This window comes from Adelges cooleyi, unplaced genomic scaffold (genome assembly GCF_023614345.1).
Source record: "Adelges cooleyi isolate 19-005CV unplaced genomic scaffold, UGA_ACOO_1.1 ACOO_flye_CR_arks_rails_tigmint_CR_PRNA_376, whole genome shotgun sequence".
Lineage (NCBI taxonomy): Eukaryota > Metazoa > Arthropoda > Insecta > Hemiptera > Adelgidae > Adelges > Adelges cooleyi.
The window spans coordinates 9,597,309-9,616,174 of NW_026096053.1; the positions used below are offsets into that span (position 1 = coordinate 9,597,309).

General features: G+C 29.1%; 2 protein-coding genes across 2 annotated transcripts in view; one reads left to right on the forward strand and one right to left on the reverse strand.

The window, feature by feature from the left end:
* LOC126840831 (uncharacterized) overlaps positions 1-18,866 on the reverse strand; it is a 56,437-nt gene that overhangs the window by 17,921 nt on the left and 19,650 nt on the right. Inside the window, exons 2-3 of the mRNA XM_050576794.1 lie at positions 13,849-13,986; positions 2,879-2,993 (exon numbers count right to left, since the gene is read on the reverse strand). Of these exons, the coding sequence (XP_050432751.1) occupies positions 2,879-2,993; positions 13,849-13,986 (253 nt within the window). The remainder of the gene's footprint in view (positions 1-2,878; positions 2,994-13,848; positions 13,987-18,866) is intronic.
* Positions 13,808-18,866, forward strand: part of LOC126840832 (uncharacterized) — a 30,086-nt gene continuing 25,027 nt past the window's right edge. Inside the window, exon 1 of the mRNA XM_050576795.1 lies at positions 13,808-13,901. The gene's annotated coding sequence lies outside the window, so the exon portion shown is untranslated. The remainder of the gene's footprint in view (positions 13,902-18,866) is intronic.

Sequence of the window (18,866 nt, forward strand, 5' to 3'; positions counted from 1 at the left end):
CCTAAAGAAATTTTAGCGTATAATATTCACTTAAATAATACAAGTTGTATATACTTGCTTAACTTAATTATATCAAAATTAACTTTAAAAGATGAAGTTTTTTCTGACTATATTTTTACCATTTATGATACATAATTCACGATAAACTAAATTATAGTATTTAAACTTTCGGAGGAACCAACGTTGATTTTTAACGTTTAAGTTAATTAAAGATAATTAAAAAAGAATGAACTAAAAAAAAACAAGCAAATTAAATTCTCAAGCCTTTTTTAAAGCATAAAGCAAACTAAAAGCCTATAAAAACAGAATAATGAGAGGTATACTGTGTCATCAGTCATCACGTACAACAAAACTTGATTACAATTATTTAAGTAATTAAATTAAAAACGGCGTATTTTTTGTTAAGTCTTTTTCAGGTAAACAATGTTTATCTTCGATGAGAAGTCCAAAATTTATTTTCGTTTAATAACGTTTCGCCTTATCTAGAAATCTTGAAGAGAACCTCAATTAAAAAAAAAGTAGTAGGTACCAAACTAAGATGGAATCTTTATAGATTAAAAATCCTATATTTACGCTGCGGTATTTAAAAAGTGGAAAACTCTCTAAAAATAGCCAAATGTTAAATTTTAAATCGGTTTAATTTTAAGTAATAATTTATTATAATAATATTTTAATAAAATACTATAATCCCACTATACTATTATGGTTGATATTATTCATCATATAAATATATAGTACCTAAGATACATACATGTGTATAAATCATACTCAATGTTAACCAATTATGTAAGATGTATTGGCCGTTAAATTTGCATACCGTTTAACTCAAATTTACAAAAAAACAACTTAATCAGTAGAACACCATTGATATAATTTTCATAGGGAATGAACCCGGTTAAATTAACTGTAACAACTGTTTCAAATATTCATCACGTTTTCAGGCAAAATGTTGAAGTGTTGTTATTTGAGTGAAAAGCCTAGTACCCACTGATTCGGTGGAAATTTCTTATTGAGTCGACTAGTCTTATAATGTAATAATTTAGCGATGAAATGTTTCCATCTGGCTGGCAACTGTAGAATTAGTGTTGTGTCGACTCTATACGTCTCTTTCATTATAGAGCTTTTATGGAAAATCCCCAGCTTAAACCACAAATACTCTCAAGTCTACCCTTGGTATTATAAGCGTAACGGAAATCCTCTTTAAATAAAGAATTAATAGAATTTAAAAAATTTGCTTGTCTAACTCTATTCATTATAATTCATAAGTATTAACTTACATGGCCCATTAATACAGTTCATACAATGTTTAAAATAAATTAAACTAGTTAGCAATTAGTTTACAAAGTTGTTGATCAACTTGATTCGACTAAATTAATACGGAGAAAGATGATAGCGGTACAAGGTATTCTATTTAACAAAATTGGTTTTAAAAATAATTTTAAAAAACCTAGTATTTTATAAATAACGAAAAATCTATATATTTTTGTAGATGAACTTTTTCAATTTTGGATAAAAAGTCATGATGTTTTTTTTAACCATTGAGTGTGTACCGCTTAGTGTCATTACTATTTAAGTTCTAAACGTACACGACTTCTGATTGATAATCTCCATACACATATATAATATGGATTAGTGAATGAATACATATGATAGATTCGTTCCAATGGTTTTTGAAATGAATAGCTTCAAACACCTAGTAAAATTATGAAACATAAAGTTTACTTAAAATGATAACCATTTGGTTTTCTTAAATTTGAGTATAAGGTATCAAACTCCTAGCTTTTTTTTTATAAAGAATAGATGCAGTAAGAAAAAACTGATCGCATTAAATAATGATAAGAAATCCGAACATTTTTCTTTAGTTTTGTGCCTTTTATGGAAATCGACCTAAGAAATTTTTAAAACTTTACTCGAACAACGAATGAACGTTAAAGGGAAGAGAAGTAGACGAAGACCTAAAAATAAATGCTGAGTGTAATTGAGAATAATATTATAAGAACGGCCGATTTAAAAGCCCGGATGAGTGGCAGATCGGATTAAGTGGATGTTGAGAACTAGGGTAGTTGACCTCTCTAAATGCCATCATTTAGAGGATAAGGAGAGCAAGAAAGGAGTGATGAAGTATGTTTAATATCGTAAAGTATTATAATATAAAATATAGTCACGGATATAACTATTGACTACGCTGATACCCATGCCTATATATGTATACTTATTTCATTTGTATTATCGGTTATATTGCCATTGGCATTTTACCAAATCTAACAAAATAGAAATTAATATCAATTAATTATTTTACAGTTTCAAAAGTAACTGCCCTTTATGTGCACATTTAACAGTTCATCCTTTTATTTATCGTTTTCTCATATAAATGGTTCAATGAAGTTTGAGACCCTTTTTGTCTTAAAAACGTATTATTCTATCAATATTTATAAAATTAAAGACGTTTGTATATTTTTTACCAACCTTATATTATTATAAAAAACTAGTTGTTAGATTTTTAAGATAATACAATGTAAAATTTGTTTTTCTCAAATAAATATACTCTCTCTAGCGCAATATTGTAAAAGAATAGTATTAAATATTTAAAACGTTTAAACAAATAAGCCTACTGTGGACTTATTCTTAATGTTTTAGTTGTAGATTGTAAATCGATTAAAGGTATTATGTATAAAAGACTGCAGTACAGCTACCGGTATAACCTTAAGTACTAACATCGATATCGCGCTCAACGTATTTCAATAAAGTTGTATTATACTGATTTGGGTTTTCATACACTACAAGTTATACCTATCAAGGTTGTATATTATCTACTCTCTTCTTTTTTTTTGATTCCATCGTGAATAAAATAATATATTATTTTATACATTCTACGCACCTGCAGCCATGACCGTTAGTATTCCGGCTGGTATTGCCAAGCCTAGGTTCATTTTTCCTTTTTCTTCTATTATTGCTACCATGCCCATCACGAGCCCGGTTATGCCGCAAACGATCTGGAAACAACAATGGATTATTACAATGAAATCGTGTAAGTTCGAAAAAGTATATAATAAAAAAAGGACGGTACGAATTTTAATATTTATGAAGTGTAGTGCTAGTATAAAATTATAGTGGGTATGGTCCGTTTTCGCGTATTGTGTAGGCAGGTACATACTATTATCATATATATCTTTGGAATCGTATATTATGCTGTATTATATACGCGCAGCTTTATTATAATGTAGGTCATATTATGAAAAAAGGATTACAAGGTAAATTATTTCTTAACGACATTACATATTATTATATAATAATACGTTTTATTATTTTGTTATCCACGCACAACACACTTTTGTAAAAAAACCTTTCTACCTTTGGTAATTTAAATTTGGTTTTTTAATATATTTTTTCGCGAATAGTTTTCATTCCTGTACACGTGTGAACACATATTGTGACTATGGCCTACGTTATTCCTACCCTAATATAATAAGCTTTACATTTAATTTTTTTAATTTTAAAATAATACTGAAATACCTAGTGAGAGTGCTAGTAAGTAGTAAGAATGAAATAAATATTAAAAAAAAAAAACCACAAAAAATAAGACAGCAGCGTCGATTTTTAAAAATATTTTATTCTTATTATAATGTGATATATCACGAGTGTTGCTTAAGTGCTTTGCCTAGTGCTAATATAATATATATATATATATATATATATATATTTAATATTTAGAAATATATTTGTTCGTATCATGTTATTTGTTGTTATTTAATATTTATTATAGCGCAAAATCAATGTCATTCGGCTCATTTTACAATAATAAAAAAAATGTCAAGTAACTGTACAGTAACAGAATCTACCTGCAAAACATTTATATATAAATATACTATACATATTATTAAACTGTTACAAGTATATATTATTATAATTATTGCATATTGTGATTATTTATGGGAAAGCATTATCATGACCGTTACTAAAAATTATACTAGCAAGTACACAAGGTTTGCTTTAACATCATTTCGTATTTTTTAAAAGATGTCATAAAATGTTACCGACTGCTTCGCAATCCACTTTTGAGTTTTCAAGTAGTAAAAAAGTGTTTATCTTATCGTAGCATCATGATCGCAAATTCCGATAACAAAGCGGAATCCTTTTTTATGGTCGTGAAGGGAGTGGTATTAAAGGGCGAGCGAATGAGATGTGCAAAATTCAAACAGCCTAAAGCACTTCTCGACATTCAAGCTACAAATTGGAAAAAACCTCATTAAAATCGGTGAAGCCGATTAATGTAGTATGATAGCAAATGTTATCGGAGTAAAATTATGTTGTCTAGATGGATTTTCCGAATTTAGTTTAAGTCATAATTTGAAAAAAAAACATTATACATTTATCCATCAAGCCTAATAGATAATAACACGGAACTTACAAGAAATAATTAATGAAAATTAAAAGGAATATAGTTAATTTATAAAGCGTATACATTGGTTAATTGAACCTGTTTTCGAAATACTTCACTTGTTCGTAAAATTGTTTGGTTTTATTGTTATAGTTTTTATACGTTATATTATCGCATTAGCAAAACGCGAAACAGTTTTTGGCAGTTATTCTTAGGAAAATAAATTATTACGCAGTTTATAAAACACATTTAATGCCATTAACGATATTGCTTTCAATTTTAATACCACTCGCAGAACAATATAGGGGTCTATTATTTTAATATTAATTTTGTTTCCCATTACCGGAATTGCGTCCAGAAACATAGGGTGTGTGCGTATGGTTACAGCCGGTTTTGTTTGGTCCAATATGTACACACTTGTAATTATTTATTTGTGGTCCGAGTTACTAAAATTGATGCAGTGCACTACAGCTTACTAAGTGAAAGGAAATTCAATACATTTTATTTAGTTAACGCATATGGCTTTGAGAAATTACTTATATATGTTATGTACATGTTATATTAATTAGTAAATCGACACCAAAATTACAATGCATTATAAAGTTTCAAATATTGTTAATAATAGAAATATACAAAAAGTTTATAATTTTTCTTTATTTATCAGAATCCATTTAAAAATATTCTCCTCAATGCGTTGGATGAAATACACCTGAATTACATTAAAATACATTATCAGATCTATATGTTCAAAAATACTGATGACCCCGCGATTCAATTTAAACAATATATATAATATATTGGTATTATTTCGTATAATTAATGGATTCTGAAAATATTATTGAAATAAATCAGCCTTGTCGACTATTAGTTTTATGATTGTAACAGTATTATGTCTAGTAGAAAATGTTGCATACATTTACATTCCAAATACCAGTACAATTGGTTTATCTACATTCCAGTTTTAATGGTATTTTAACATACATTTTCTATTTTTTTTTTTTTTTGACAAAGTAATTTAAACTATTTTAACTAAAATGTTTTACAGAAATTATATAAAATTAGATAAGACGGTTATTGAATCGATCGTGAATAACAAATGAAAATGCTGAGTTTAAGAAAATTATTACTGTTTGAGTAATAAGTATAATAGCATTTATTTTTTTACAATAGTCAATAGGTATATGTACGTTACAAGCATCAAGCATGTAAGGCATTCGAAAATAACATTATGTTCCAAAACTCACTTTATACGTTTTATAACATATAATAAAAATAAATGTCTTTACTCACATAAAGACTTAACCTTACCAAGAAGAAATCCGGTGTACAAATCGTTTCGAGTTCCAAGAAGTGTGTTTGTGAACAAATTGAACTAATCAACTATTTCCGAATGAAAACCTTAAATCACCGTAAAAAGGTCAAGGTTGAATGCAACGACAAAAATGTACTTTGGTTTTTGCTAGGCTATTTCAAACCCAATAAAAGCGGAAAAGGTACTCCGATATTTGAATAAATACTGTTTGAAGGATAAAAGCATATCAATTACCTATACTTGGGAATTTTCATCTCAAGTTCAAGTTCATAATTTGGTCATAATTTTGTAGCCAGACAGAAAAATAACAAAAGGATCTTTCGCGTTCAGTTGGTTCTTATTTTAAACTTTTGTATATTTGTCCAAACAAAGCCTATTGTGTACTACCTGGAAGCCCATAAGACGCAGCAAGATTCTTTAAAATAAATTAATATCGGTTTTATTTTATTTTGAACAGTGTAAACTAATTCATTCATTGCAAAATATTAACTGCCTTAATTTTAGGTAATATTCTTCTTTTAGTAAATGGATTTGTAAGAAATAAATTTAATCATCCTAGTTTTTTGATCTTTCTCATACCGATGTTCTAAAAAAAAAAAAAATTAAAAACTACAAATTATCCATGTCAAGCAAGTCCAATAACACAAGTAATATTATTATTGTTAGCCACGCTGTGCGTGATAGTTTTGGTGGGATTAACCAACTAATCCCATTTCATCAGAACACGCGAACAAGTGTTCATGAGCTTTGCCGATCTACAAAATAATACAGTATACGAATATATAATATTTCATATTGTCATTGTGCTCATATTTGTCAGCAGCATATTTCCTCAACTTGTCCTCTTTGACCACTACAACATAGGCGATTTTGTGTTTATTTAGCCGCATTACTTATGAATCTAACACACTTGTATTGGAAAGTACCATACTGAATCATTATTATTCTCCAAACTAGAACAAAATTATCGATATGTGTCGTTCATTGTATAAGTGAATTATCTCCTTGTAATTGAATTTTGAAGAACGACCTTTTTGTAAATTAATCTGTAGGAAAGACATACAAATATTCACTCAGTGATTTATATTTTTTTTTGTTTATTTGTGCATTTATTGGAGTCAGGAGTGGTTTCTCTTTTATAATGAAAAATGTAACACTTTTAGGCAAAAATATGTATATTTTTAAAATTTAGAGTTACACTACTTTTACAATAAATGACACAATATACAATAATACATTATAACCTAATGTATGTTTTTACATGTTACTATTAAATATTTAACCGACGATTGCACTTATCATTTTCTCGTACACCGGAAATCGCGTACAAGTAACGTGGCATTTAAATATCCAGTCAATACTTGGCCGACTCCCAATCCACCAGTAGTTGTTTAGAATACCGTGACACCGAGCTTTTACCCGCATCGTAAATTTTCTTCCGTTTTATACAGATCATAAATACTTGTTAGCGTATCCCAAATCTCAACGGTAAATTATCATAATATAGCAGTATCTAGGTATTATATATAAGTATCCCATCGAAATTAGAATCTTTTTTTAAGCTAAATAGGACTTCACACACTCTATTTTTGAAAAGAGTTACGTAAAGTATTTTTTTTACATTAACATTAAACTAATTTAATACTAAAATAGAAGTGTATAGGTTTGAATTACTATTGGGGAATTTTTTTTTCAAATTATTTTTGTTTTATTAGGCCATATTTCAGCGACCATTTGCAATATTTTATCTAAAAACTTTAGCCTTACGCTTTACTTTACAGCTTATCGTCAATAAGAAAAAGTACAAAAAGAAATAGTTTTTATCATTTTTTTTTTTTCAGGTTTTTTTATATCCCATTCGTTTATTCCGCATTGAAATATTAATTAAAAATTAATTTTTTTTTTATAATTATTAAAGTTTAAGTAATTAACATTTATCCTACATCAGTATTTAACCATTGGACAATTGATTGGGATGTTACATTTTATTTTAAACAAGGATTAATAGTATTATAGATATTTTACGGATTAAACAAGCAAAACAATAAAGAAGATAGTATAGATGAGTACTATGTTAGTTTTTAAAAACTTTTTAGTAGTATACATGATAATTGTATTGATAAGTTATAATATAGTTATAAATTGTTACTTGTTACTTGCTAGGAGGTATACATAAGTTAGTGATTACTTAAAAACGATATAATGTACAAAAGGTATACTTATTTTCCGAGTAAGGTTAATGGTTCGTTCGTGATTACTTTCAACTTTTACCGCAAGACGTGAATCGTCATTATTCAAAACCATAACAATCTGTTATCGTTTGATTGTACAGTTATGAAATTAGCTAACAAAACAGAAAGTTCGAAAACTACATTACGCTGTGTAACCAATACCTATCAAATCTTGTTAAAAAACGTTAAAGTTTCATGTATATAATATTTAGTAATGCAAACAAACGATTATTAAAATGTAATACAGCGTTAACACGCTACAAAGAGTAACAAAACTTTATAGATGACAGATATGTACATACATAATATATACATCTATATTTATATATAAGTATATACATATATATCATTTATATAGGTATTTGTTTTGCTGTTTCCACTGTAAACATTCTTTGTGGGTAAATATTACTCAAATATTATGATTATTTAATTAAAGTTTATGTAATTTTTACAGTTTATAACTGTGTATTAAAATAAAATAAAAACAAATATGTATAAGCTCAAATCTTTTTTTTTTGTAGAGTAGTTTTATAAGTAGGTATAACAGAGGTTTAACTTGAAAACGTATTTGTGTATTTTTTTTTTAGAGAAAACTTTCCCAGCCGATTTTATACTATATGATAAACTATTAGTTTTTATTTATATACAGGTAAGAAAAAAAGTTTTGTTAAAACTTTTTCGAATACTCGAGCTGTTAGTGTCGTGATTATTCACTTCAGTATTATCTATATATAGTATTTTATACGAAAAAAGAAGTTCGGTAGTCAATAAACAATTTTTACTTTTTGCGGGTATAGTAAAAAAAGTGCAATAATATTAAGTATAAATTATAGCCAAGCAGTTATTCAAAGTTGCTAAATAATTACGTTATTACTTTATATATATATATATATATATATATATATATATATATATATATATATATAATTTAATAAGGGAGACAATGGCCTATGTTTACTAATGGTGCGTCATTTTTTTTCAAGGAAAATTTTGAAGTACGTCCAATTTATATATTTATAAAAAAAAATGTAACAAAAGAATAACGCAATGCAGAAAGTATGTATTACACATTACCTACAAAAGTTTACACAAGATGTTGCGTTGAAAGCGTCGTGTTATCGAAGACACTAAAAACTGAAATGTTGGGATATTTCATTTATTGTAAAACGATGTAAAAATGGGTCATGGAGAAGAATGTTATGAAAATGGAATTAAGACGTACCTTATTGCTTAAATTATTCGTCTACTTTGGCGGAAAAAAATGTTTAGCCGAATCGATCGCAGAGAGCAATTTCTTTTCTCCTATGCCGTACGCATACATATACTGAGGCTATAGATTAAATTTACTAATATGTAATTTATTGATTGAAAAAAGATCAAGTATTGATTTTCTTAAAATTTTTTATTCAGTCTTGAGGATTCAAGTGTAAGTTTTGATTTTGCGCCAATAGCAGACAAATGAAAAAAAAAACGTTTGAGATGGTTTGGCCGAGTAGCAATCAGGAAGAGTGAAAATATAAATATAAGTTAAAGGGATTATAGTAGAAGGATTTCGGGGTAGAGGTTATCTAAAAAAGAAGTGGGTGGATCTGATAAATAAAGACACGGAGATGTATGGCGTGAATAAAGAAATAGCGATGGTTAGAGATATGTTACAACGGTGGATTTGGCTGGCCAATTCCATTTGTGTTGGATAATGCCAAGAAAAAAATCAATTATTCTTTACAAATTAGATTTACAATACATTTAGACAATACATTTAGACTCAAAGATTAAATATAGAATACAATTGGTAGTTATTATTATAAACTAAAAAGATGGATTTAACTTACAAAACCATTCTGTCAAAAAAAAAAAAAAATTCCTCATAAAATAACTGGAATAATAAGTGATTGATTATTCAGATACTTTAAAGGAAACGCAAATCCTAATGGATAATTGGTGCTCGAAACTTTTGGATCGATTCAACCATATCAATCTCTAAAAAGTAATACTGTAAAAACTGAAAAAAATGAAAATAGCATCGTTGTAAGAACGATATCTTAACAATTTTGCGTTGAACATATAATTAATTAATTTTAGATTATCATTCAACTTTATTTTGAATAATTAGGCATTGAAATTAATTAATAGTACTACTTACTAGTTACTTTAATGAGTGCATTGACTAACTAATATTTGATAAATGACTGATAGAAAAAAAAGAACAGTTTTTTCATTATTTAAATTTTGTTTGTAATACTTACACATTTCCGTTCAACATTTTATTGTCTTTAAAGTAATGAAAAGGTTATCTGGTGCCATTTTTTTTTTATTTAGAACATATATTTTTTTCAACTACTAGCATTTTTCAAGGACATTTTGTCATTATGTACAGTATTATCTATAAAAAAACGCAGCCAACCAGAAATATGATTAAAAATTGACATTTTGATACTAAAAAAAACCAAGAAAAAATGGAGTATGTATTTGGCAGACCTTTTAAAACGATTATTCGTACTTAGGTTACTAAAAATCCTCGAAGCGGATTAAAATGACAAAAAATGAATGAAATCAACACCCTCCATAGCTATGAGACATAAGTTCTGATGAAGTTTTTAAATCAAAATAGTAAACGACCATGGACGTTTTCACTTATTTAGCCGAATATTAATTAGAAGTTTTCAAAATTGTAAACATTTTCCTTAACATAAGGTTCTTTTTGGTAGTGTGCTTGAACCGTTGCAATCACATTTAATGAATAAACTTGCCATTAGTGCTGCCGGCTGAGCGTTTGCGGCTCGACGTTTCCCGGCTTTTCGGGATGTAATATGATTAATTTTCTAAAATGACCGAGCAACATAAATCCTTGGCGTTTCATGTAGGATTTCAAATGGAAGAAAGGTACAGTAAGAACATCACGGAAACACCAACGAATAATTAATGTGCACACGAAATTAAACAACCGACTAAGCACAAGTAATGTTAAAACGTTTATTCGCTCTTCAGTACAGTGATTTCTGGTTAAAAATATTACCGTTATCTTCTTTAAAGCGACACTAATGTTATTTTTTTATATTTATAATCAAAAAAGATTTATATTCAAACCACCGGCGTAGAAAAAAAAATATATTAATATTATCATTTTGCTCGCCTACTTATCTATATTATTATATCGAACATTAGTTTTATCGTTGGTTCAATAAATGCATGAAAAAAAAATATTCTGATAACTTAATGTATACTAATATGCCTAAGGGGTCCGGATAACGCAATCGCATCGATTACACGTTCAATTGCAATAAATGTTTTGGAGAAAAAAAAAGAATTTCCTTTTTCAACATCCAAGATACATACAAATACTTTAGAGCAATTATTGGAAATACTTCCAGATTAATTAACCATTGACTATTTACCGGTTGATTATATATCGAGCACATTTGTTAAGAGGGAACAGATTTTATAATGAATTGATCATTTATTGGTATAATTTGTTTTCAACTAAGGTAACTCACTACATGTTCAGTTTATATTAGCAGTTTAATGTAAAATATTTTACTGTGATTGCATATTTATAACACAACATATTCCAAATTTGTTAAAAGATTTTAAATAATCAAATCGTCTACAGCTTAGTTAGAATTCAAAAGACTTGATACATAACTATAACAAAACATACATGCCATGATCATGTCCGAGTGTATTATTGCTGTACTGGTGTAGTTAAACATCTTTGATTGCAAAATTGCTCGTACTATTTTCCACGCTAATTTTTTTTCATTTTTATTAAAGACAGTTTACCGTTGCAAACACAGACAGCAGTATTATACTTATGCACTTTATGTATTGACAGAATGTCAGAATTGTCTTTCGCCATTCCAGCACAACCAATAAAATCTAGCAAGTCGTGCACAAACATCGGTCACCGCGTTGCAGAGTGCAAAGAGCAGTCAAGTCACTCGGTATACGTATCACAGTTTACAACTCTCTATTTTATTTATACTAGTTGCGGGGTCATGAACTTTTAAGTGCACATGCTATTTGTCTCCATCAGAAATAACCGGCTGTCTCAATGGCCATGTCGACTAGGATGTCACAAGATTCAAAATTGTTTCCTCGACAGCTACGACCGCCACAGAATTGTTGCCTAAGTTTATAGGATTCTAGGTTTCGTCAACTCCTTGCCTAAGTTAGGTCATTACGAAATAAATAAAACTCGGTAGTATCTTATTATCACTAGATATTGGACCGCAAGCGTTGTGACAAAATACATGTAATTTGTAGGTAATACAATAGGGATTTCGATAATAAGCTTGGAATTTGAGATTGGCTCTCGTGTTTTAGTTTCCATACCATTTACGAGATCCATAACGTAACTGCCAAATAGATATCCTATTTCTGTTCACACAATACGAACTCATTCTTTCAATTGCGTTTGACCATTGAACTCAATTAATGCAACACGTATCGCCTATAGTCGGATGTTTATGAAAATGTCCACTAATAGGAGGCTGCCATTTTGCGAGTAGTTGTTGTTTTGTCCGTGATATTTATTGTTTTTCCAATGATTTATCAAATAAAAGACGAAGTTATCATCACATTTTAATACGTATCACGGAAAAGTGACGTAGCATTTTTACTTTCTATGGAATTGGTACACAAAATAGCTGCCTTCCAGGTGGCAACATTTTTCAATCTGAATACGCGTTCCATATATTGAGTTCAGTGCGTTTGACGTATCACAGTTTGCACTACAACGAAATTGTTTCATATCCAGTAATGTGACAATACATTTTAATCGTCTGCTTTTTCCCATAATATTATATTATAATCACTTTATCAAACCTTTGCCTTAACTGTTCTTCCGTGCCGATGCCCTTAACCGCGTTAACGGTTTACCGGCCACTCTAAAAAGTTTGAAAATGTTCGCATAAAATAAAAGTAACTGGTGTTCTTTATTTCGGCGAATCGCGTATTTCACGAGTTGACGGAAAAGTCTTGTTTATTTCTTGTAACAAAACAAACTGGCATTAATTACTTCGTAAGCAATTGACGTTCACTAATTAATCTTGTGTTATAAGAAACCGATCGTTCGTCAGTGTTACAGTTGTTTACTTTTTATTCTGCAAAATCATTTATCGAAAAAATGAATCCCGGAGATTATCCCTAACCATCGTTAATGAATTTAATGTTATCATTGCATCGTTTTACTTTGCTATACAAATATGTTAATATTGATTAATAATAGTAAACGTATCGACTTACTGGCGTTTAATCAATCAGTTATTGAATCCGATGAATAATTAATTATGGGTACGTAGCTGACAAGTGAGTAACCAGCTTACTCTAGAATAAATCACTTGCGTTCATAATGAGCAAATCATTTCGCAAAATTACGAAAAAATTCCGGTAAACGTTGTTCATCCAATCTCGACAAAACTACCATTATTGATCTCAAAAGGATAAAAAGCTTTGAGTGTTAAGTCGTAATAAATTTCAAAATTATGGCCATCATTTCAATGGCTTAGTACTTACATACATTAGTTATATCCGTAATGCGTTAATGCATCAATGTACATAAGATTAAATTTGGCGTTTTAATGCCGGCAAAAAGAAACTGGAAATGTTGATAAAACATGTTAAATGGAATGAAAACAATTTACGACTACTTCCGTAGAGTTTGTGGGGGAAAAAGAAACTAAAAAAAAATGTTATTAATGGAATGGTGTTTTTATAGCGTTTCCGATTTGTCGTTTTTTTTTATTGTAGATCCGTTTCTTTGTCGACCGCATAAAAGCAAACTTGTGTTTTGAATATTTATTAATAGTATAGTTTTGGTAGGCCTAAGGATCGTAATGGCTGCCGTCAATGTTTAACGGTTGAACGATTGGCTAGTTCACGCTCGGACAGCAATCGTTTATGTACGGAAAACAGATGCCAAAACTTACCTGAAGCACTCGAAGTCGGAGGACCATTGCGAAGGGATAGGTTTTGGGCTCTGGTGAGTACACAGTTTTATCGTCCAGCAGTTCATTATCTTCTCCCAGGATTATTACGGGATCTTTCCGGTGATTTAATCTGATCGCCTGCGGGACACACGACAATGTTCATTATTTAATAATTTTCAGTTTTCAATTACGCTTATATCCTACTATACACACACACACACACAAGGGGTAGGTAAACCAATTAGCTTCCAATACTAATACCTGTCTCTCTTTTAAAAAAACATAACTTCTTAGCTCCGTATCGAAGATACAATCACTGAACTCAATATATGGAACGCGCATTGCGTTTAGTTGGCTGTTCATGGAAATTTCCATTAGTGGGAGGCCGCCATATTGAGAACAGTTACTGTTTTTTCTATGATTTATCAAGTATATTACCGTGTTATCACTTAAATTGTAGAGATAACATTTTAATACTTATCATGGAAAAGTAACGTAACATTTTTATTTTCCATAAAAATGTAAGCAACATGGCTGCATCTCAGGTCAGTACATACTTTAACCCGTCCGTTTCCACCCTATCCGAATGCGTTGTATATATTGTGTTCAGTGATTGGGCTCAATAATTTTTACCGTAATAAACAATAGTCGTTGACCCTAATTTATTTTTTCACTTTTTGCCATATTTATGCATTCGATAAAAGGTATTAGAACTGGATTTGGGTTTTGTGATTTTATATTGCGAGCGTGAACGCTCAATAAAAAAATAAATCTATAATACTCTATAAAAAAGATAAATTGATGTAGCCTTATATTTTGGGACAAACGTCCGGTCGTATTAACGTTCATTAAAGGATTAATGAGTCCATTAGACGTTTTTTTATAGTGGTTTCTTAAACATCAAATAATGGCTCGTGTTTATGGCTCATTAAATTTTAACAAACCGTTTTAAAAATTACCATTTTTTTTATTTGAGCACGCGAGATCCGGTATATATATTTTTATTTTATTTGGTATTCACTCCGAAATCTTTATACGTTAATACGTTAATACGTTAAGACTGTTTATAATTATTATGAGTTTTTTTTAATTAACTAATTTATTTATAGTCACGTCCATATTAAGTTGTAGTGTGTAGACAAGACAATAATCTTTTTCAAGTAGTTTTTTTTATATCAATATTTCAATTTACGCAAAAGCACTCGGCGAAACAAACAAATTGTGAAAAGGAGTGTTGTATCTGTCAATAATTTGGTTAGGTTAGATTATACTTATTTTATTATTAGAGTGAGTGGGGTAATTGTAAATGAAAGAGACAACATTTGTACTACATTTACGCGTTATATGAACTTAAAGAGAACTGCATTAACGACATGATTATTTATATGCACATTCATAGCTTAATGTTAAAGAACAGCTAAAGAATTTTTAAACCTAATTATAAGATAAACCGCCCTGCATTAGAGACTCTAATATTTACATAATATTTACCGGTCAAAGGTCATATAAAAATAATTAATAACGCCATTTAAATTTAGATTACACGTTAAATATTGTTGAATTCGAATTACAGGAAATGCACAAAATAACTATTACACTGTTTTTATTTATTACCGCATTTGAGATGTTATTTCAACTTAGTAATCAATGCCGATTACACGTTAAATGTATTCCATCTAGTTTTATGTAAATTAAATGGTTGACCTAGTAAATTGTTCATGCTAATATGATTGAAAACCTATCGGGACTTTCTTAACTTGTGAAACTTTTATGGGGTAGATTATTTGGAATGAACCATACTAAAGGACGTGACAGTCGGCAGTGGTGACAAGACTCGCGGGAAAAGTGTTATTTTAAAACAACCATCTTGTCTAATAACAGACCGGATAAGTAATTGCTAAACTTTGAGTGTGAGTCAAAAGTTCTACCGGATGCGAACACTAAGATTCTAGAATTGTTTAACTTTGTCAATTCACATTGTTGTTTTGTATAGTCGTGACGTTGATATCAATTTCAATAGAATATCATACGATTTCCAAATGTTCTCATTAAGTAGACGATGCTTGGTCGTGTTATTATTGCTAGTAAAACTGAATAACTAACATAAAATATTTAAATTATCATAACCATACAATCTGGAATTGGATGACAAGTAAAACCCTTTTAGTAATAATTGTATTTGTAGTGCACACGTCAAATTACATGCTATCGCGGTAGCATTAGCGTTACTTAACCCGATGTGGTACTATAAACAAAAATGGAAATTTTTGTTGTTTAAATTGTATATTTTAGCACAGTACAATGTCACATGCGGCTCCGTTAAGCTCTGGTGACGGACTAACGACCCGTCCCGGGATTTCAAACACTTAAAAAAAACCTTTTCTCACAAGGAAGCAGCGTCGCGTCGGCCCAAAATAGGCCACTCAAGTAAAAAGTAATATTTTGTTTTTGTAAATATTCTTGTCGTATTATAATGTACGCAAAAATCGACATTAAGCTGTAGGTATTAGACAACAGAGAAAAAGAAGTATGAATCTTCTCCAACTCTTAAGTTTTTAATCATATAAACTTTTGCGATTAATTTATTATTCCCAGTTTTAAAACGCAATAACTAGCTTTAGCTTCGATTTGTTTTCTAATAATGGGGTTATTTTGAAGTCTTTTTTTCTCATTATCACGTAATTCAACTATAAATTTATTTCACTAATAGCCGACGAAAATTTAATTTCAATGTTATAATAATTCAGTTATATAGCCTACGCCCTACAGTGATGAACTTTATGTACATCATCGGTTTGTATATAAGACATTTATTATAGGCTGTCTGTACATAAATTATGCAAAACCATTGTGAACTTGAGTAATTTGTATTTGAGGAACGGAAAGACATATTCTAGCGACGCAATTTCAACAACCGTATTAATCCTATGAAAGGCGTATAAATGCGAATAGTATGCAAAGTAAAGCGTCTAACTTCATACTATTTGGTTAGGTTTTAATTACAATAATAGCGTTCTTTTAGTTAAGTTACAAATTTAAGTATAATATGTAAATTATATAATACTTACAAGGATTGCACGTTTATATTTTTCTCAAAAGAAAAAACAACGAATGAAATATAGTGTTATTAATTTAAATGTATAATATGTATTAATTTTCTATTTTATCAAGAAGTAGAGACTATAATAAATTATAGAACTTATTCAATTAAAAAATAAAATAATAATACTGATAAACAATATTGATTAAGAACAAGAATATAATTCATTTTAATCCCATGAAAAATATAGGTCACATAAATCTAACTATTTAACAGGGAAATTGTGGGCATAATAATTAGTGGTGTTTTAGTACAAAGTCTTAGTTTAGGAACTTTACAATTAATACCGTTGATAAGGATTTTGAAAAGAAATTTACTAAAAAAATAATCTAAATCGGCATTAAGCTCACTAGCGGATTTAGCACTAACATTATGTTAACTAGACGTACAAGCCGTTAACAGTTATCGATTAGTGACATCTGGAAACCCTCGCGGAGAATTAAACCAACTTCCCAGAAGTCAGAGGAATTAATATAATCATGCAAAGCTAAACTATCCACATTAATTGTGTAAAATATAAATATCGGATTTAATAATTGATAGTTATAAAACGAAGCAGACACTATATGAAAAAAAAATTTAAGGAAAAAATGTTTTTTTATTGCCCTCATCACTCGCCATTTGGAATACTTTCTTATCAACTGCATATAATTTAACAAGTTTAGGCTCGTTTAATAGTTAAAAGAAAATACAAAGGAGAACAATGCTTCAATCTATAAGAACGTGTTAATTAATGACGACTTTTGTTTCTACAATTCTGTTTTTTCTGTTCGATGACCGCATAGACTCATAATGGTATTTTATTGTGAGATCTGTTTCTATCTATCTGAACATCTACCGATTTTAAATAGTATGTACTATCTAGTTGGTACTTAAAGAAACAACAATTTAACTACTTCCCTATGTCATTCTTTTCGCACAACCCGTTTTACGATAGTTTAAAACACTATAGTACCGTATATTATTAGGCACAGTGATTTTAGACAAAGAGATACTAATTTTTTATTAAAACCTTCCAAAAAAACAAATTCTAAAATTAAATTAAAAAACTCTCCTTTGAGGCAATTTTTAATTTACTAAATTAAAATTATTAGCACAAAAAATTGTTTTAAGTTGTATGTAGCTGCTATAACTTTGTAGAGTAACATGTTGTCAACCAATTGTTTTTAGAGTCATATTTAAAAATAGTTTACAATAATTAAAAATTCAAGCGAATTTTTTTATTTTTAACAAATTTAATAATTGAACTACTATTTCTAGTACGTAACCTATATAAATCGCTTTACATAAGTACATTACATCATATTATAAAATACATTAAATTAATTTCAACATTTTTATAACATCTAACTTTCTAGACATTTTCCAGAAAACAATAAATTAATTTTATTCAATACAACTAAACGCCTAATTAATTCCATCAGAATACATTTTTTAACTATAAAAGGAAATATTAAGTGAGTATAATATATTACTAATTACTTTTTTCAAAGAATGATTGCACTTCCACTTCCACAAATTTACTGTTGTAAATTTTGCAATTTATTGTAGAGTTACAATATACATTATGACGAGTAGACCGATTCATCTACTCATAACATACCCTTGGCGCAGAACTATTTAAGAAGATAAATCGTCGAGTGTGGCAACGTTTCTACGACAAAATGTATTTTTTCTTTATTGTTAGGCACGTAAATGGTAAAGTAATTGCGTTGAAGCCCAACCATTCTACACTTTACATTAAAGTGTAATTTACAAAAAAAAAACATTTTTTTTTTTAAAAGCCGCCTACCGTGTGTGTCGAGTTGATTGATTTTGGTACTATGTGTAATATGTTGGACGTGCCAAACGAAATTATTATATTTTTATACTTCTAATGCGCTTTTATAATGTCTTTTTTTTCAACAGTCAGTCGTTT